General features: G+C 36.1%; 2 protein-coding genes across 2 annotated transcripts in view; one reads left to right on the forward strand and one right to left on the reverse strand.

The window, feature by feature from the left end:
- LOC124447918 (serine/threonine-protein kinase/endoribonuclease ire-1-like) overlaps positions 1–8516 on the reverse strand; it is a 49503-nt gene extending 40987 nt beyond the window's left edge. The window contains exons 1-2 of the mRNA XM_046998914.1: positions 7960–8516; positions 7111–7176 (exon numbers count right to left, since the gene is read on the reverse strand). Of these exons, the coding sequence (XP_046854870.1) occupies positions 7111–7176; positions 7960–8170 (277 nt within the window). The 5' untranslated portion in view covers positions 8171–8516. The remainder of the gene's footprint in view (positions 1–7110; positions 7177–7959) is intronic.
- Positions 8517–16199: 7683 nt separating this feature from the next.
- On the forward strand, positions 16200–21018 carry LOC124447922. The gene is made up of 6 exons (XM_046998918.1): positions 16200–18201; positions 18551–18651; positions 18730–18795; positions 19317–19506; positions 19597–19679; positions 20300–21018. Exons 1-6 carry the CDS (start codon positions 18198–18200, stop codon positions 20579–20581), a joined length of 726 nt encoding a protein of 241 aa, XP_046854874.1. The 5' UTR covers positions 16200–18197; the 3' UTR covers positions 20582–21018.
- Positions 21019–22719: the final 1701 nt, after the last annotated feature.

Here is a 22719-nt window from a genome sequence, read left to right on the forward strand (position 1 = left end):
TTTTACATTTTCATTAATACACAATTACGTCAAAATTTAATTATTCAATTATTTGAAATTAGAAAATAGTTCCAAAGATATCAAATACCATAGTGAATGGTAAAAGTAATATAATAAGTTGTTAGTTCTTAAAAGAACTATTTTAAGTAAAGAGCACTAACCCAATAGTTTTAAATTAAACGACACGATGCATTTCGGCAGACTACTCCTAAGGTGTCAACGTCTGCTAAATGAAATTTACAATCTACCGATATTTATAATGCCAAGATGACGTACGACAAGAGATGATGTCGGAGATGAAGCAGCATTCCTGGGTTCTGTTGAACACGAGGAAAGCAAAGAAGTGCAAGTCACATCAAAGAATTTGAATGTGGCAACCGCCCTTTGTAGGATGAGTGAAGCAATGACTGCAATGAGCGAATCACTCAGGTTAATGCAGCAAACGTTAGTATCCTCTACAGTAGAAACTACTCGTAAGAGGAAAGCAGGTGCTTTAGTCCTTGAAGTCTTGTTAACACAAAACGAAGCACCTTCGACCAAGAGCAATTCTAAAGCAGAACAACTAGCAGTGGACCCGTTGCTGGAAGAGATTTCGCAGACTCTAGACAAAACTGAGAAAACTTCACCAATCGTCAACGAGAAGCTTGCCTTAATTATCAACTAGCGTTGGCTGACTAAGCTGAGCGACGAGCAATTGAAGGAAAAACAGGCTAAATGTTTTAAGGCCTAAGAAATGCGATCGCGTTATTGTACCTAAGGTAAACCCTGAAATTTGGGAAAATCAGACCGCACAGCTAGAGGGGTGATCTACAATTGAGTGTCATTCAATCAGCCCTGACGAAAGTCGGTCATATAGCAGCACAAACCACCAATGAACTATTGGTTGCCCGCAATAACAGCAGCGAACTGAATATTGATAATCTTGTTCGTATGAACGCTGATATCATAGCGATCCTGGGACATGTAAGTTTTGAATTGTCTCAACGACGACGTGACGCTATACGTCCCAATCTCTATAGAGAATTTAGTACTATCTGCGCATCGCATGTTCCCATTACGAATTATTTGTTTGGAGATTAATTGCAAACCCAAATTAATCACATTCGCACATCCAACAAGATTGGCAACGCGACAACAAGCTCTTTGAATACCACTTGGCATCAACATTCCAAACAAGGGAAACGACAATGGCGTCCTTTTTTATTCTGTCATCAGAGAAACACCCCCTATCGATCGAAGAGGAACCAATTCGGGAAGAAACGATCGGACACAATGAACGATCGCAAGTAGAAAACACTGAATTTTTTAGAAGTTTTAAGACTTTACAGGTAAACCAGTATTTTTCTTTTGTACCCACGCTAATAGCGTATTTGGATGAAAGCTTGGAGACCTATCAGGCTTGCAGCATATCAAATTTTTTAAGTGCATGGGAAACACTTACCTCTGATAAGCAGGGGCCGCGGAAGTATCTCAAAAGTGGGGGGGGGCACTGACCGAAAAGGGCATGTGAGTTTGCAGCTTACTGTCTTAGTATATTACAGATATGCATTGTTTCATGAATCATGATCAAGTTTCAAAGTCTGCAAAATATTGGTAGACATTCTTAGAATGCTATGCGTATTCTCTACTGTTCGGCGTTCGTGCTAACAAATTGAACTAAGATGACTACATGAACAATTTTATTAAGTAAAGCGATCTCATTAAAATTTCCCAAAAAATCTAACCCTACGTTCTTTTTTCAGAACAAAGTCCTTAGCTATTAAACGTAAGTTCAGTTCGTCAGTTCTGGCCTTGTTTACATGCATAACAATAAGATTATTGTAGCGTGCTGCCGTCATTGTGCTCCTGAGATGTGTCTTGATAAGCCGCTGGCATGAAAAAGATCGTTCTCCAGAGGCTGCGCTCATTGGAGCAACAAGCTAAATCAAGGTAAGATGTGTGCTTTATTTCTTCTAGTGTAGGATGGTAAGGCTGTCGGCCTGTACAGCACAAATGTTTACAATCGAGTCCTAGCAAACATTCCGTTGACTCAATTTGCATAGGTCCTACCAATAGGGTGGTAGTCATGGAACTTGGCAAAGACGCATACGTTAGGTTTTGAGAAGGTGTGTGAACTGGCTCGGTCGGCGGCGCGACAAGTATCTCTAAAGACGATGTAAAGTCAGAATCGCCGAATTTTGGTTTGGAATGAGAATGAGGAGATAAATACGTTGATGGAGTTTCTGTAGCTGACGGCAGTGTCAAATTAGACCTAGAGTCGATGTTTTGGTCAACAACGTTCTCTGCTGGAGCACTACTAAAAAACTCGTCAGTTTTCGCATCCTTTTAGCTGTTTCTACAAGCTCTTTTCCTTTTCTCGTTTTCGCCTAGCAGCTCTAGGCATGATGATTTTGATTAGAAGTGAAATTTAAACCGCAAAATTTTCAATTATTATAATTATGAATTGTCAACAGTTTTGTAAGACCAATGGCCTAAAAGACAATACGACGGGAGCAATGCGTTGCCGCAGACTTTATAGTCTCATATGGATCATAAATTGCGACTTCTCATTGGTTAATTAAGTTACTGGGCGGACGTCTGCGAAGACAACCCCAATCGACAAACGCGATTTTTGATCCATCTGGGTAATCAAGATCAAAAACTAAGCTATAGCTGATTTCGCATGATGCTGACAGACTTGTTCTACTCTCGGGGCTACTTGTATCTAAGAAAAACTTCTTCAGTCCAATTTTACCTAAAACAAGGGGATTTCTACACCATGAAAAAGGGCACTTTCATTCCAGAAAAAGGGCAAATTTTTCCCTCTTGTAAAAAGTGGTGGGGCACTTGCCCCCAATGCCCCCCCGGTTCCGCGGCCTCTGCTGATAAGGAAATCTTAGACACAGTGTCTGGACAAAAAATTGAATTTGACACAATTCCGATACAAAGAGCCTTATTGAAGGAAATACACCTACCCGAGGTTGAAATTAACAATATTGATTTAGAAATTAACAAATTACGCAAAAAAGGCGTTTTGCAGATTTCTCACCCTGAATCAGGGGAATTTGTATCTCCAATTTTCACTTGCCCCCCAAAAGACGGTTCTTTTCGCATGATTCTTAATCTGAAATCCTTAAACAGGCATGTCAGATATCACCATTTTAAAATGGAGTGTGTTTGGTCAGCTATTAAGCTTATGAAACCAAATTGTTTCATGGCATCCATCGATCTCAAAGATGCTTACTATTCTGTACCTATTCACCAGACATATCAAAAATTCCTTAAATTTTGGTGGAGAGGGCAACTATATAAATTTTTCTAATTTCCTACAGGCCTAGCCATCTGCCCACGAAAATTTACAAAACTCCTCAAACCTGTTTTTTCAAATTTACGTCAAAAAGGACATATTTCGGTTGGATTTATTGATGATACTTGACTGACATCCGACACATGCTTCATGTGCTCGGAATATTCGAGATACTATATGCTTATTTAGTGAAGTGGGGTTTTACGTACATCCGGATAAGGCAGTTTTAGTTCCATCAGAAGTAATTTCTTTTTTGGGTTTCCGACTCAACTTAGTTCTTATGCGAGTATGTGTGACGACAGAACGAGCTGCGAAGATAAGACGCATGGGACATGAGCTGCTACAAGCTTCTCACCCAAAAATAAGGCTTGTTTCTCGGTTTTTGGGCACTTGAACATCGAGTCTCCCCGGCGTAATGTACGGTCAGTTGCATTATCATTGGCTGGAAATGGATAAAAGCGATGCCCTTAAGTTAAACCGGGGTAATTTTGACAAGACAATGACCCTGTCTTCAGAGGCCATACATGATTTACGATGGTTGCACTCAATATGCACGACTTCCAGGCAATTTACCCACAATGAACCTAGCATATGCCTAACAACAGAGGCGTCGTTGACAGGGTGGGGCTGTTCCCTAAATGGTGTATGTGCTGGGGGTAACTGAACGCCCTTGAAGGCTTCCAATCATATAAATTATTTGGAAATTCTTGCGGTATTGTTTGCCCTTGAGTCATTTTCTTCAAAACTAAAAGGTGAGCATGTTAAGGTATTAATTGATAATACTACCGTTGTAGCTTGCATTAATCAAATGGGCATATGCCACTCCAGGTCTATTCACAAGTTCACATGCAATGTCTGAAACTGCTGCATTTTGTATGATACTTGGTTGACAGCAGCGCGCATTCCAGGATTACTAAATGTCACTGCGGATCGAGAATCTCGAATATCAAGCAGAGAAACAGAAAGACAGTTGAACAAGACTCTGTTCACGTGTGCCATTCAAAAACTAGACGTAAATCCGAACATTGATTTGTTTGCGTCAAGGTTGAATAATTAAGTGAAACCCTATGTTTCATACCAACCTGACCCGTATGCTATAGCTGTCAACGCCTTTACGATATCGTGGGCCAATTATACATTTTATGCGTTCCCGCCTTTTAGCATAATTTCGCAAGTGTTACAAAAAATAGTGCAAGATAAAAGCACAGGAGTAGTCTTAGTCCCTCGTTGGCCAACACAAAGTTGGTGGCCAGCTTTAATGCAGATGCTAATAGCACATCCTGTTATTTTACCTAGAGGAAGAATGACCTTAACTCTACCAGCTCATCCGGATCAAATCCACCCTCTCAATACAAAACTGGCTCTACTACTTTGCCACTTATTGGGGAACTCCTCTCTGATAGAGGCATTTCACCAGAGGCTTCTCAAATCATCCAGCAGTCCTGGCGGACCGGTACCAAGAAGCAATATTCTACATACCTTAACCGTTGGCGAAAATATTGCAATGCAAACAATATCGATCCTGTCGCGTCCTCTGGGGAAGAGGGCATTAATTTTCTTACAAAATTATATCAGGAATGCTTATCCTACAGCGGTATTAATACTGCAAGGAGCGCCTTATCTACTATCCTAATTCTACCAATTGGCATCTCGTTTGGTACATCCATTCGTTGCTAGGTTTGTTAAAAGTGTATTTGTTGTAAGACTAGCTCTTCCTAGATATGCCATGGTCTGGGACGTTTCAGCGGTATTCAAACATCTTCGAACACCACTGAAACATCGAGTTTTCATTAACCATCAAATATTCATAAATTACTTAATGATGAAATTAAAATCTGTTAAGATTATACCGAAAACTTAATTACAATAATCACTAAGTTATCATTAGATGTTGAAGTTAAGTAGTAAGAGGTGAAATAATTATGACAGAGAAGAAAAACAAATGTTACCCCCACCTCACTAAAAGTTCTAGTTTCGCCCCTCTATACAGTGGTCCGTGCTGCATTATCTAAGAAAACATAATACAGCGTTTGAGTTCTGTAAGCGATATTTTAGCAGCAGCGTTATTAAACATCCCCTCCCCAAACCCACTAAAAGTTATAGTTCCGGCTCTCTATACAGTGGTCCGTGCTACAATATCTAAGAAAACATGATTCAGCCATTAAGTTCTGTAAGCGATATTTCAGCAGCAGCGTTATTCGTGCTCAATCGGTTGGCTAAAGTCGTAAGTGGCTTGGTCTGATTCACGTGCACTTTTTATTGGACGTCATCATTTGACAATCATAAATTAAGACACAGTTTGTATGATAAATGACTTTTTTGGACTCACTTGCTTTTCTAATATAGTGCAAATAATTATATTTATTTATTTTGAGATCAGTGGGAGTATTTATTAAAATCAATGAATAAAGTCGTTGTTTTTATGTTTTGCAATTAGTAACGTTATTTGCTTATCTATTTTGTGAAATTTTCTAGTAGAAAAAAACTGATACAGCAACTTTTATGCTCTATGCAACTTTCAAAATGCAATTTTAATTAAAAAGTATTCAAAATTTAATTCTAAGATAGAAAATGATCTTTGTGGACTTTTGAATGATGTTCACACTGAAGATGTAATCTCTAGTATACTTAGCAACGAGAGAGCTCCAAAAAACTTGTATTTTTCTGTAAGTTTAGAATTTAGAAGATCGTTTAATAAACGTGAAATTTAATGCTACATTTGTCAAAATGAAAATTGTAAATAGCCTTCTTTTTACTGTGAAACTTTGAGCATTCACATCGTCAAATTTTATCATTTTCCATATGATTTTGAGGTATTTTATTACAATGAAATGGAATTCTTATTTATTGAAGTTTATTGAGCAAGTCCATTTGATGGTGGCCGTTCTTTACATAATGTTTAATGTCAATAGCTAGGTAGTGTATGCATGGTGGGGCAAGCGTGAAGTATGACAATATATCCAAAAGATAGTTTGTTGAGAAGTTTTTATGATTAAACAAGCAGAATACAAATAAACGTTACTTTAAAAAGTAGATTGCATGATGCCATTATCACCTCATGTCTCATCTTAATTTGACTGGCTGATAATTTTCTTGAAATACAAATTGTGAAGTGACAAGATTTTACTGTCATAGTTAAAACAGATTAAACCAGCTGCAAATGTTACCATTCAGTGTTGCTTAGACATGTGATGAAAAAATTCATATATCTTATAACATTTGTTAATGTAAAAGGTTGATTGAAGACTGTATTTGAAGAGAACTTTTATTAGAACTTGGACTTGGCGATGTTTTTTTTAAATGTTTCAATACTTTCGATGCTGTAAACCAGTAGCAAAAAACATAAATTTCTATCAGGAAAAAAGTTATACTCTGACTAATCTCCTGTACTCTAACAAAGAAAATAGGAATTAATGTAATCAAACACGTAATCCTTTTTCTTAAATGGAACTTATGAAATGTAGTCAATTTGAGCACTTTATAAAAAGAGTTGCGTCACCTTGCAGCTACGCAGTATTTATTGAGATAAACAAAGACTTGTCAAGTTGTGCTGAGCACTGCCGTCTGGTACACAGTACATTTAAATTATTTGTCGTTCGCAAAAGAAAAATTTAAGTCATTGATACAGTATTCAACATACGCAATAAACGAACGTTTGGAGTCCAAAAGTGCAACACTGTATACGTACATCATGCATATTATTAAATAATATAAATCTTCATAAAAACACATAAATACCAATCAAATGACTTGAATTGTGATACAATACAAATATGCTTAGGTCATGCAATATATATAAAATAAAATGGAAATGAAAGTCATACCTTGTTCTGTATTTTCAACACCAGGAGAATTTCCGACATCTTTAGCATCATCACCACTTGTGATTTCTACGAACAATATTTAAAAAAGCGTTATCCACACAAGCTATGTATTTCTATTTTGACAACACATAAAAAAATGAATTTACAGCTAGAGCTCAAAAAGAAATAGCACAAATAAATTGGAAAGTTTTGGATAGTAGCTTTTTAAAACTATATATTTCATTTCAAAGAATGTTATATGCAGTGCGGTGTTTGAAATTAAATGAAGATATGATCTTCGCACTTTTGCTGGACAATTTAAGCAAAAATTTTTCAGGTTCATGAGACAATTGCTTAAATTGTCCAGCAAAAGTGCGAAGATCATATCTTCATTTAATATTTCATTTTGTTTCGCCCATTAGCTCCAAAATGTCATATACATATATTACGCACTGTTTTACATGACTGACATTTTCAAGTAATAAAATGAATTTACAATTGGAAAAAACAAAACAAAAAACCATGATATGAATGTAAGTCAAAAAAGAACACTCAAAAAGTGGGTTTTGTTATCTAGGCGACACAATTTCAAACTATATATTTTCTGTTGGCAAAAACTAGAGGAGTGACTAGTGTTAACCAGTGTTAACGAACTGTTGTCGCCAATATCTGTCGAGTATCTTAGTAATTATAAGAAAAAGTTGTCAAAGTTCGTTTTTGTTGACTGTCTGTTTTGAGGACGAGGAAACTATTACAACTTAATGCAATTTTATGCAACCTGTCAAAGAGTTTCAGACTCATATTTTTCAGTTTCTTCGTACATCGTACGAAGCTTGCTCAAAGACGTAGTGACATGAGTATGGTCTTTACCTGGCGCAATCAGTTTTCGAACTTCTAGAGATTCTTGAAAAAACTCTATAGCTTTGTCGTGTTTTCCTGTTTTATCATAAAACAAACCGAGATTGTTTAAAGATGTAGCGACATCAATATGATTTGGACCTAACGATTGTTTTTGAATTTCCAGAGCATTTTCGTAAGACTCTATAGCTTTGTCATAATTTCCTGTTTTATCATACACCATACCAAGATTGCTTAAAGACGCAGCAACATCAACATGATTTGGACCTAACGATTGTTTTCTAATTTCCAGAGCTTTTTCGTAAAACTCTATAGCTTTGTCGTTGTTTTCAGTTTTATAAAACACCAAACCAAGATTGTTTAAAGACGCAGCAACATCAACATGATTTGGGCCTAACGATTGTTTTCGAATTTCCAGAGCTTTTTCATGATGATTTTTAGCTTTGCTATAGTTCCCGGTGTCATAGTATAAAAGACCGAGGATATTAAAATACCAAGCTTTGTCATAACTAGATACTTCTGATTTAAATTTATCCAATAGTTCAAGAGCAAGATCGTATTTTCCAAAATGTCTTAATCTGTCAACAAAATATTGGAAAACTTGTAAAGTGTTCATGTTGATTTTTGTCTTGTTGGTCTTTAATAATTGAACAATTTTTTCAAGATGTGGCATTAATTTGATTTCGTCATCTCTCTCTTTAAACATGTAAAGTGCTTTAGATATTTGATCAACGTTAGTTTCCATTTCATGTTCTTCATTTGAATGTTCAGATTGATAAACAATAATTGCTTTGTGAACAATGCGATGTAGACTAATGTCATTATTTTCTGAATGCAAGAACAATGAGCATTCGTCTAAACAAAGACATATATCTTCCTTTGAGTGCTCGGGATAAATTTCTTGAACATAAAAAACAATAATGTCTCGTGGTATAGGATCAAACGATATCACGGAAAAAAAGTTAATAACCTTTGCCAATATTGGGGATTTTTCAGCATTTTGTCTGACAGCTAAAAGTGAAACTTGTAACATACTTCTAGGATATACCGAGTTAAATTTAACAAAAGCGGCGTCCATGTTTTCTTCTTGCTCTGAAAATATTTTCTTTAAATATTGACCCCAAGTAAATGAGCAGTTTGCTTTGTTTACACGACTGACATAATAACCAGCAGCAGCCAAAGCCAGCGGTTGACGATCTAATGCGTGAGATACTTCATTCAACAATTGATCATCAGCATTTTCATCTTTAGTGTAAGAATTCAACAATTGACAACATTCTCTGTCATTCAATCCACTACTGATAGAAATATGTTTGCTGAACAATTCATCGTAAGGTACGGCATCTGTATTCTGAACAGTTATTATTAGTTGTCCATTTTTCCACATATGATCACCTACTTGTGGTAGTAACGAAGAAATTTCGCTCAGTTGCACAACGTTGTCGACAATAATCAACCAATTTTGCCAGAATTTCAAACGAGCAGATACTAACGATCGAAGGTTCTTGACTTTCTCTTTGGCGGAAAAATTTTCATCTTTAAATTTTTCAACCATATACTTGTTACAGTTTAAACGGTATCCAAGGTCACAGTAAGATTTTAATAGAGATTCCACATTCTTCCCATCGAGAGTCATTACAAACGAAGTTCTATTTTTCCAATCACACGATAGTTTTTCACAAACCTGTCTCGCCAGTTGAGATTTACCACTGCCAGGATTACCAGTGATGTAAAAACATGTCAGTTCGTTATTGTTATCATTCCTTAACTTTTCAAGATCTTTTATAATTTTATCTCGTAATTCAATGCGTTCAACGAGAAAATGTTTGGATTTAGAAGGGAAAACTTGAAATGAATCAAAACTGTTTCGATGACTTTTTATTTTAATGATTTCATCGAAAGAAAATTTCAAATCTTGAAATAATTTTTCAATGATATTGACTATTTCATCAAAATCATCATCTGAGCATTCGCTTTTATACCATTGTGCGTATTTCTTTGTTTCACAACGAAGTGCATCAAAAGCATCCTTTGTTTTTGTGTCAAGATACTTTCCAATCGATTTTGAAAAAAGTATAGCATCGAGTAATGTTGTGCAGTCCCATTTATTTGTGTCTCCATTTTTATATTTTAACTTTTGTTCTTTATCCAACTTTAACCTTTTGGATTCTAACTTGTAAAATTTTTTGCCACTATTTTTGGCATCATCCCATTCTCCATGTGTTGATTTGTAACGAGAGTTCCATTCTTTGATGAAAAATTGAGCAAGTTCCTTTTGTACCACATTAATTACTGCTCTAAAGTAAAGTAGATTTCTGTTTTCTCTTGATTCCATCTAAAAAAGAATATGATGTGTCAAGAAGACAGTTAAAATCAATCAATTTCAAAAGTTCGACCTTCAACATACATCACTCTTTGTTAAAGTCGAGAATTTACATGAAGAAATCAAACTTCATGTAAGGACTATGAAGAGTTGAGAAAGCCAACGAAAGTAATTCATGGGGATGAACGTTTAATATTGGTTTATGGGAAAGGAACTTACCGCGTGGCCATTGATTTATATAAGTCACATTAACGTATCGTAATCTGGGGCAATGTGCAACATTTCCCATTGAAAATGAAATATCTGAGCCGTTAAACGAAGCTTAAGCTTAAAAGTCAGCCAGTGGCTTCTCCGTGATGTATGTCATGTAAGAAAAGTAAAATTTAACACATTTTTTTGAAACGGAAAAAGTATGGTGGCCTTCAAATGAAGACACTTTGCAAGCAAATTTTAGTTGGTTCAACAAAGTTCTGTTGAGTTAACAGTTATTTTGTTTAATTTTGTTTGATATAAGGGGGAATCAGTTGCGTGCTAGGAACACTTCATGGGGGCAATCAGCTACCACTGAAAATGGGCCTCAAATATACACACTTTAAAAACGGGGCCCAAAGCCTGAGCCGAGAACCTAAGGTGTGAGTCATGTTTGAGGAGTCCGGGGGTAAATGCTCCGAGGGAAAATTCTTTATTAAGAAGCTCTAAAATACCATTTCCTGGACTTTGGGGAGTGAAATCATACTAACTGTATAATGTCAAATGCGTTTCTCTAATACAATTTTAAAATTTGACGCTCTTATTCATTACAGCGCCTCCTAAAAATCAAATATATGTTGTATTTGAAGTCTAAGTGTCGGAACTTATGTGAATAAGTAATTGATAATTGTTATTTGATACTAGGAAATTATGGAAGAACTGAAATAGGAACTTATGTTAATACTTTATTAGTTGTGACACGTCAAAAGTCAGGTTTCTTCTGTCACTGGCTGTGAATGTAAAAGCTTGAAATGTTTAAGATTATCTGTAATGCAGAATAGTTATATTGAGTAAAATTGAGAATTGTGTGTCGACTGCGCGTACAGTAGGATAGTATACAGTCCCAAAAACGAATCGTAAGACGTATAACTGCTTTGTGCTAACGCGCAAAGGAGAAAATTGCTACACGTGGTCCTTCGAGACGGAGATATTTTAGTTGGAGATCTTTTTGGAAATTGAAGTTTTTTAGTCCAATAGCAGAATGGATGAATTTATGAAAAGAAACGAGTGCGCGCAGGAGATAGAGGGTCAGCGAGGAAAATTGTTAGTAAATTAAAAGAGAAAATACGAGAAACGGACGGTGAGATCGATAGAAACAAACTGAGACAAATACGAGATGGATTGAACGACAAGATCGCAACATGAAAAATCCTTGATGACGCGATTATCGATATGCTGAACAAAAATAATGAGGAAAATGCGGAAAAAAAATTGGGAAAAGAATCTAAAGATGCGAACGAGATACGGGCAGAACTCGAGCAAGGAATTTTGGATGTGAACGACATCGTCAAGGAGTCTAATGTCACAGTTGAAACGGCAACAACGACATTAAATGGCACGCTGAACAGTGGTTTTAGTAGTGAGACGCGCAGAGTTATAAGAACAAAACTCCCAATGTTGGAAGTAAAGAAATTTAGCGGACGGCTGCAAGAATGGCAAGAGTTTTGCGATTCGTTTGATAGTGTGGTGAATAATAATGACGGATTAGATGACGTAGACAAGTTTGCGTATTTAAGGAGTCTTTTACTGGAACCTGCAAGATCGACAATATAGGGATTTCCCCTAACTTCAGCGAACTATCACGAAGCTGTAGAATTGTTAAAACGAAGATACGGGAAAAAGAATGTGATCAAGAAAGCGCATATCTAGGAGTTAATGAACGTAAAACCCGGTAACGGACGAAGGAGACATCGACAAGCTTCGGCGGTTATCCGACACCTGCAAGACAAACTGCCGGGGTTTAAAGGCCTTAGGAGTGGACGAAGCCGTATATTCTTCAATCGTAGTACCGGAAGTCATTGCGAAGTTGCCGGACGCTTTCGATTGACAATAACAAGAGGTTCGATTTCACGGAATGGTCAATGAAAGATGCGTTGAACGCAATTCTTAAAGAGTTGGAGCTTCGAGAAGCTCACACACCGATCGGTGCGAAAACCAAGAGACAAGATGGGGAGAAACAACGAGAAACGTAGCGACAAAGACATATGGGGTCAGAATCAACACTGCACGGAGGCAACGTGGAGTCAACGAACGGTAAAGCGAAAAGAAAATGCGTTATTGTCTCAGGGAACACAATCCAGAGGAATGTAAGAAAATAACCAATGTAACTGAGAGAAAACAACTCATTCGTAAGTACGGAAGGTATTTTATTTGTTTGAAGAAAGGACATGTCAGTAAAAATTGTAATAGTAATGATAAATGTAATGCATGTGGGAAGGCACACCATAGGTCAATTTGTGAAGCCAATGGGATTCTTACAGGTGATGTTCAAACCAACCATTCTATTCTGGGATCTCATTGTAGGGTAGCATTACAGACAGCACAGGCTTTTATTAAGGGAGATAAGGGACGTGTTAGGGTCAGAGTGTTGTTTGATTCAGGAAGTCACAAGTCATTTGTGAATAGAAAGATTATACAGGGAGCAGGTGTTCAGGCTAGTAAAAAGGAATGGATAGAAATCAAGTTGTTTGGTCAAGAGACGGCTAAAGGTTAGTTGTGAGAGGTAATACAATTAGAGTTGTCGTCAGTTACGAGGGGAGAGAGTGTAAGCATCGAGGCATACAGTGTAGACTGTAGGCAGTACAGTATAGTATAGTATAGTATGTACAGTGTAGACTGTATATCTCAAATTAGGAATGCACATGTAGAGTTGAGAAAGATGGATTATTCACATTTAAAGGGTCTGTGGTTTTCAGATGTTTGCAAAGATAAGGAAGTTTTAGGTATTGAAGTTTTGATTGGAGCAGACTATCATTGGTGGTTTCAAGTAGGCAATGTTGTTCGGGGGCAGGTAGATGAACCAGTTGCTGTGTCTACTAAGTTAGGTTGGGTGTTGTCCGGCCCCATGAAAGCAAGAAATGATTTGGACAACATGCACACTCAAGTAAACTTCATTGCACGTGAAAGTTCAGGAAATTTAAGTTTAGTTAAGAATGTCAACTGTTTGTCGGATTTTGAAACTTTAGGAATAGCAGAGGAAGATGTATAGACATAGTTTAGACTATACAAATTACAGCATAAGCTTGAGAAGATTAAAGGGTCAGTTAGTATGGCTGAAAAGGGAACTAGAAATTTTAGAAGAGTATGATAAGACAATCAAGGATCAATTGAGGAGGGGTATTATAGAACCAGTGATAGAATTAGAGAAAGCTGATAAAATACATTATTTACCACATCATGTGGTTATTTGCAGAGAAGCGAAAACAACTAAGGTAAGAGTTGTTTATGATGCGTCGTGTAAAGAGTCACCCAAGGCTTTCTCACTCAATGACTGCTTGCATGTTGGACCCAAATTAGCACCATTGCTCTTTCATATTTTGATAAGGTTTAGGAGAAGAGAGTCGCTTTAGTAGCAGATATTGAAAAGGCATTTTTGAATATAGAAGTTGATTCTTTGGACAGGGATTGCCTAAGATTTTTATGGGTTGATGACATAAACAATGAGAGGGTGAAACCTGTAAAATACTGATTTTGTAGAGTAGTGTTTGGGGTTAACTGCTCTCCATTTTTGTTGAATGCAACAATGCAGTATCATTTGGACTCATTCATAGAGATAGACAAGGAATTTTTTAAAAAACTCTGAGATAGCTTTTATGTCGATGATGTAGTGTCCGGTGAACATTGCAAGAAGAAAGTAATGAGGTTGTATGATTCAGCAAGTGAGCAATTGGCTGCGGGAGGATTTAGGCTTAGGAAGTGGCTAAGTAACGATGGGAATGTTTTGAAAGAAATAGAAAAGAGTTGGATAAGGTGACATTACATTATATTGTGATAAATTAAATGAAGGGAAGGTGATAGAGAATTCTTGTTGTAGTCTTGTAGAAATTATAAATATTTGTTAGCATCAAGTTCAGTGTTTGGTTGTATCTTTTAAGTATATTAAACTACAAGCTGTTTCTGGTAATCTGAATTGATTCGTAAGGTGGCAAAAGTTAAGTTTATCAAAATCACAAGTCAAAACGATTCCACACCCAGAATACAAAAATGTTCATTGCTGTAATTGAATTGAATAATTAGTTTATAATTAGTTAATCGGTCTAATTTTAACCAGAAGAGCCTCAAACGTGGCAGAATTATATTAGAATTTCTGCTGTACACCACCATGTGGTCCAAAATCTCTGTTTTTACAAATCAGAAATCAAAGATTTTCAGTTTTTTTAGTGCTATGAATTTGCATGTATCACCTTAGCGTCAACAGCTTGACGAAAGATAATTGCAACGTTACAAAACGACTAAATGTTAAAAAAATCCGACTAAATATTTAAAATATCAATGATGGCATGCATGAGTCCATTTGCAATTTCAAACTAAATTTTCTTCCTGATTCATAAATGTCATTTCATACTATCACAAGTATAATGACAAAACACATATTTTATAAATATACCGTCCGGACCCAAAGATAAATATAATTGCATGCTAGCAAGCAATTTCAATTCTTTGGCAAACAAACACATCACGATAAGCAGGCCTTCCTTTCGATGGCAGTAATTATTTTTCGTAAGTAAATTGTTTGTATTTGCAACTTCGTTTGATTGGTATACAATTACAGGATTACAAATTGCTACGGGTATGTATGATGTATATTTCATAGTACTAAGGTGAGACTAATATTCAGTAAAAATGTATTAATTAAATATGACAAACATTTTGTATTTAAGGTCACATTTATACATGGTAAACACGCATGATAATTCTTTATGTTTTGTCTTACAAACCTTTTAGTGGTCGACGGTTGGAACTTTGAACATTCAATCTTTCAGATAAATTCAACGTTCTGAAAAGTTAAGAGTCAGTATCTGCGTTGTTTGAGTGGTACGTCGCTTTATTGTTATGTAATGCAAAGATACGGCCTTATGATTTTTATTGTTTCTGTTAACATGTTTGAATGTTATTACCGTTTCCTAGGTATTTTGTAGATAAAGACATTGTATTACATGCAGACATATGTGCAGAAAATGCTAACCGACGGGCTTTTTATTAAGAAACAAAATTTGAACTTCTAGATGGCATTGCAGAAGGAAACAAAAATGGGGATGTCACTGAGGATGTGAGTTTGGATACTGGTGTGAAGTCAACTTCAGATTGCACCGTTAGTGAAAAATCTCAAAGCACAATCTAGAATAAATGTAAGGAGAGGCCAGCTATTTGCTGATTACATTGAGACAAGAAAATGTTGTAGCTGGATTATCGATGAAAATAAACTTAAAGTAGTTTTATTGGTGAGCCTGCTCAAGATGCTGAAGGACCAAGGAGAGAATTTTTTACAGGTTTGACTCATCCATTTTTTGGTTTTAAAAAGTACAAAAGTCCATTGCCTTCAAACAGTTATTGCCACATATTTATATGTAGAGCATTTAAAAAATCCTTCTTTATGTTTGCAGAAGTTCTTAAAGAAATTACACAATGACTGTTCATTACTGGTGTTCCCATTATCTCAACATCAGCAATGACAGAGAATGAATTTTTGCATGCTGGAAATCTTATGGCTGCCTCCATTTTGCAAGGTGGTCCACCACCATGCATTTTGAAACCTTGGGTTTATGACTATGTGGTTTCAGGTCTGTGTGAATAGCTCAAACTCACTTTAGATGATTTACCAGTATCAGAAATCAAAACGTTTTTAGAAAAGGTACTTTAAGATTGATAGAACTGATATTTATCACAATAATGTATAATGGGCAGCATGCACTGATTGTAACAGCTGTATTTCCACCTGATATAAAAGTATGCTGTAGATCTACATACAACTCATAATGATTGTAACAGCTGTATTGCCACCTGATATAAAAGTATGCTGTGCTTCCACATACAACTCATAATGATTGTAACAGCTGTATTGCCACCTGGTATAAAAGTATGCTGTACATCTACATACAACTCATAATGATTGTAACAGCTGTATTGCCACCTGATATAAAAGTATGCTGTGCATCTACATACAACTCATAATGATTGTAACAGCTGTATTGCCACCTGATATAAAAGTATGCTGTACATCCACATACAACTCATAATGATTGTAACAGCTGTATTGCCACCTGATATAAAAGTATGCTGTACATCCACATACAACTCATAATGATTGTAACAGCTGTATTGCCACCTGATATAAAAGTATGCTGTACATCCACATACAACTCATAATGATTGTAACAGCTGTATTGCCACCTGATATAAAAGTATGCTGTGCATCCACATACAACTCATAATGATTGTAACAGCTGTATTGCCACCTGATATAAAAGTATGCTGTGCATCTACATACAACTCATAATGATTGTAACAACTGTATTGCCACCTGATATAAAAGTATGCTGTGCATCTACATACAACTCATAATGATTGTAACAATTGTATTGCCACCTGATATAAAAGTATGCTGTGCATCTACATACAGTTCATAATGATTGTAAAGCTGTATTGCCACCTTATATAAAAGTATGCTGTAGATCTACATACAACTCATAATGATTGTAACAGCTGTATTGCCACCTGATATAAAAGTATGCTGTGCATCCACATACAACTCATAATGATTGTAACAGCTGTATTGCCACCTGGATTTCACACAATGTCAAATCAGGCATTTGCTACCTGTATTATCTTTAAATACATATTTTTGGCATGATTTTAATCACAGGGTGGATGTTCTAAGTTTTCTTCTCTGACGACATACCTGAAGTAATCCATCAATTCTATATCATTTTCATCCATTGCCAATTCTGATTCTGTGTATACGTCTCTCTGGTTCAATATACCACAAACATCGTTATAAGAAACAGTGATTGTGCAGTTCCTATGTCCAGTGCTTTCAGGCAGAAAAAAAGTTCATCAGGTACACCCGAAATCAAGTTGTCTTCGTAAGTTGTCAATGTAAGAGTCCCTTCATTTCGTTCTCAATGATTTGCCGAACGGTGTCTTCTGAGACAGCAAGGTCCACTTTTTGAAAGCCGTATGACTGTAGCCTTCTCTTTAATGTTCTGATGGACAGTGAAATATCATGGTATTGCAACAAGAACAAAGTTCTTTCTCGCAAGAAAATGTCGGAAAAGTACGCTGGTCGCTTTTCCGTTGTGTGCCACATAGTGGACAAAACAACTCTAAATTTTGAAATCTTCTTCCTCAGCGATGACAAAACATCACTCTGCTATTGTTGTGCTAAGTTGTGCTAAAACAACGATCGCCAATTAGCAATGACTTTACTTGAAAGTTTGCCAGGAGAATACAAGCCGCTGATCACAGCTTTCGATGCGATTGGAAAGGAATCTTTAACTTATCAAAAAGTTAAAGGAGTGTTGCTTAATTATGTAAAATCAAATGTTAGATACAAAGAAAGATGAAGAGGTGTATGCTGCTTACTGATAATTCAGGAAAAAAGAAAAGAAAGAAGATTACAGTAAGAAAGAAAATAAACACCAGCATTCTTTTCAAGACGTTAATACTACATGACGTACGATTGTTCCTAGTCAAGGATTTCTATACAGTTTGGATATTGTTTTTAATGTAGGAGTGTGCTGATTACCGTATTTATGATCGCGAGGTGGTTGAACTGAGTAAAGATGTGTCCCTATTAATCCTTGTACCATCCCCAAAACATGTTTGCTCGTGTCCTGGTGATGGAGATATCTTTTCAAACGATGATCGATTTCTATCTATTCCTGTTCCTGTATTTGAGATGAGTAAGTGGTGACAGAGTATGTTGTATGCTACGTGTGAAAGATCGCAAATATCTTTAGTTTATGGACATTGCCCAATTTGAGCATTTGTCAAAACAAGTGAGGTAGGCACGGTTCATTTTTGTGAGAAATATGTACAAGTGAGGAAAGCAAGGTTCATTTTTGTGAGAAATATGTACAAGTGAGGAAAGCAAGGTTCATTTTTGTGAGAAATATGTACAAGTGAGGAAGGCAAGGTTCATTTTGTGAGAAATATGTACAAGTGAGGAAGGCAAGGTTCATTTTTGTAAGAAATATGTCCAAGTGAGGAAGGCACGGTTCATTTTTGTAAGAAATATGTTTTTATTTTTAGATGTTATGAAAACGTATCAAAACCAATTTATATGTCACTATTCAAGACTGTCGTCCATTCTTGATATGGCATTGCTTATTAGTCAACACGATTGTAGAAAGGTATTTCATTTCTTTTCATTTTTTCTAGTTAACGGATAGAAATTTTGGCTTTTAACATTGTCTTTTTATTTCATTTAGGCTATCCTAGATGACGAAGTTAAAGAAACCAAAGCAACACAAAATACACTTAGTAATTTTCAAAAAGTGAGACGCAGTTTGAACTTTATTATGAGCTAATCGTATCCAGGGACCCGCGGAAGATTGATAATTGAGAAAGGGCATGTGCAAATATTCATATGTTATATTTATAATCACAATTGATTTCAATAGAAACTGATAAAGGAGAATATGCATATGTATATGAATACTAACCCACCCCTTCTTCATGATCAATTTTCTTACGTCCATGTGATTATTTTTTATCTGTGACAGTTTTCAGTTCCTTGATCTTGAATTGCACTAAATAATCATATTACATACATCTGTTATCAGTGCGAGAGGAAACTAAACTAAACTTGCCAATCGCCATACTTGTTTTAGGTAGTTTTTGTAGTTGATTTTTAAGGATTTAGCTAGGATCATTTGTCAATTAGTTAATTGTTTATATAGAAAAAAAAACAAACATACGTATGCTTTGTTGCACTGAATGGTTCCAGCAGTAGATCTTTCTGAATATTAAACATCAATTATCTCAGAATGATCCCATGTTATCCCTTTCTAACTAGGAGTTAGACGAGACGTGGAAGGGTATGAGATGGTTATTGGACATTCTACACTATACACGTGATAGAGAATGCGTCAGTGGTATACCGCTGGATCTCGTCTTTGACACCCAACGACCCTGTGGTCCGGAAGCCGACGATTGTCATCGGAAGCACTCGGAACTGAAAAACTTGAGTACAATAACTACAAATAGTAAGTTGAAAAAAATGTTCTCTCTGTGTAATTCAGTTAGTTTTTCACATCTTCACAATTCATCTTTCATGATTTTTTTGTGTATTCTAGGTGATGCTTCGAGTTTAGAAAGTGGAGTTCTGAAGATTTATTCCTCATTTGAGACTGGTCTTGCTCCAGGAAGAAGTGTAAAGGTTGGTTTTCATATACTTGTTGTAGTTTTACATGTTGTCTTGTTTTTATTAGCGAAATTTATTTCGCCTCCAAAGAATACAAATGCTGTGCAGTGAACGCAAAATTTTCAAGTTTGAACAACAGACCCAACAATCTTATGCATAATGTATGATAATTTAGAACTTTATCAATTCTTAAATTTTCTCATTCCTGATCACTTTCAAGCCTTTGGGTGCATCATTGTGAAGATCTTGCTGTTAGCAGTTATTTTGATTTCCCAGGTGCAGAAAAACTAGAGTAGTAACATTAAGATAAGTAATATCTGCCCGTAGCTGACAATATATTATTCCACCGTTGGCTTAGCATAGTCATTAAGCATTGAAATGATCACAACTTTTTATATACACCTCGTATACTTTCATATCAGTACCCAATATTCTACAATTTATCCATTTCTATCCCACGTAGCTTCACTTATCCTTCAACACAACTGTAGAACAAGTTGTGTACTTGGTTGTTCGCCATAATTCTACAATTTATCCATTTCTATCCCTCTTAGCTTCACGTACCCTCCGAAACAACATTAGAACAAGTTGTGTACGTCATTATTCTACAATTTATCCATTTCTATCCCTCTTAGCTTCACGTATCCTCCGACACAACAGTAGAACAAGTTGTGTACTTGGTTGTTCGCCAACTAGAGAAACTCGTCCAGCAAAAGAACCCGGATACAAAACTACTGACCGAAGAGAAGGTGAAAGAATTTTGTTTAGTTGCTGTAATTGGCGCCCGCGAACGTTGTCTCAGCGATGATTATAAAATACTACAGCTTCAAAATCCTTGGGTCAAGGGAAAACTGTTTGTGCGCCTGCGCGTCGAAGCTATTGCTGCTAATAATCGTTCAACGTCTACGTTAGTGTGATATCGAATCAACACATTCTGATTGACGTTTTGTTGATTCAGCCGTCAAATATCTGGCGCGATATTTTGCTAGCTCCCCCCGGCCAAGCGATCCGTCTTAATAGAACTAGTATAGATGTTGCTAGACACCACAATATTTGAAGGAGGGGAATCTGGTTGTGTTGATATTTCTTTGACGACAGGAACGTCAACCGGAAATAGAAAAATAGAGTTCACCTTATGCCATTTATTCAAATGTCGACGTTATTTCAGGAAATAGTTATGTTACGGACATGAAAAAATATGTTAAAAACAGATGTTTAAAATTATGTTAATTCTAGATATGTATATTGTTAAAAAAATATTGTTGTTATTTGCTCTTGTTTGCTGTATGCATGTGTTGTATGCAGTTGTGGGAGCTGGTCTCCATTGTTTATATTATAGAAAAATTGAAATTGATTAGAACTAGCTATGTTTTGAGCAATTTGATTGGTCAGAAGTACACATGACGTAACCGTCTCTTGTGTTTCGGATTCTTACAGATGAGATCTAGCGAGCAATTTTATAAGATTTGTTGACATCAGTAATTCAAAAGGATAACCTGGAACCAGGTGTAATTACCCCCTCCTTTGCCTTCTTTATTTACGCCAATCATGCTTCTCATCAAGTTTATTTGCTCACACGCAAACCGGCAAACGGACATTTATCAAAAATTCAAGATGAACATTCGAGCTTGCATGTTATCTTTGGAAAACGTTTAATACCCTTGGAAAAGTTTTATACCCTTCCTGGTTCTTATACCAGTCATATATGATTCCCTCCAGTATGACACGTCGATTGTTTTGTTCATTGAGTATTATAAGACCTGGAAGAACATTTCAACGAAATTACTATAAATTATTAGCGCGCGGCCTGTGGTCAAAAACATGGCGGATTTTGATTGTCAGAGTCAGCGGAAAGACGAGCAATTTTATAAGATTGAAATCGCGAATTGAAATGTTTTTTGCCCGCCCGGATATTGTCAACCATAATGGCGATACTAAAAAATATCAATGCCATTATTCCAAGCACAAACACTTTTAAAAAAATTTATCTATGAAACATGCTGCAAACTTGTGTGGTGTGCGGATGCTAAATTACTTCGAGAAAAGGAAATATTTCATGACACCGGTAAGCAATGTAAAATTGTTTATCATTTCCAGTGTTCAGTAGTTTGTTTTTAGTAAATAATAAAGTATGATGGTATATATTTTGTGTATATTTTTACTACTAGGGTATAATTTAAATTAAGTTTGTCCACTCTTGTTTTTGTTGTTTACTTAATCGCTTGTTACACGAGGCAAAACAAATGTCATATACTTTGTATAAATGTCTATATCTGAAGAACGGTAACCAATGCTTAGCACAGCAGCTTCTTGGACATGTTTTTACATCTGCTAGTACTATGGCGCAAGGTTTAAGCAATGATATCACTTAAGCTTGACGCTGAAAAAGATCAAGGGAGAAATCAACATGGCTGTGGTAATGGAGATCACGGGACCTGAATTAACTAATTAGTTTATAATGCATGAGTCAATTCCAAGGGTTACCATCCCCCCCGGGAATACGGCCGGGCATTTGATTTTTTTCGTTTTAATAGTTCAATTTCCCCGCTGCCGGGGAAAGGCAAGAAGGCAAATACTCAGCCCCCGGGCAAGCTGCCAATGGCAAATGCCCCTCTCCGGGACCAATTAATTTTAAATTACAAAAATTAGGAACACTTTTTAATACTTTATTAAACAAGATATATGAGAGATCCTATAAAAAATAAATGTGGTAAAGGAAATTCGTTCCTGAGTTACTTTCCCTTGCTCCACTTTTAATTTCTAAAACAGTTAATGCATATCTCTTTTCCTTCGCGAGATATTGAAGTTTTTGTTATTTCTATTTCATCCAACTTGTGACGTCATGTTGCATAATGAGTTCTAAAAATGTTTCAAATACTCTTCATTTTCCTGACAACTTTAGGCTCATACTAATAGGCAGCATTTTATACCATCAAACACGTCACAACAAATCAAACTATGTCCTTGTAAAAGTAAAGTATCGTTAAATATAGATAATATTCCTAGCTCTCATCATTCAATGTGACGTCACAATTTAGATAAATCGGACATAGCA

This window comes from Xenia sp. Carnegie-2017, unplaced genomic scaffold (genome assembly GCF_021976095.1).
Source record: "Xenia sp. Carnegie-2017 unplaced genomic scaffold, XeniaSp_v1 HiC_scaffold_23, whole genome shotgun sequence".
Classification (NCBI taxonomy): Eukaryota; Metazoa; Cnidaria; class Anthozoa; order Malacalcyonacea; family Xeniidae; genus Xenia; species Xenia sp. Carnegie-2017.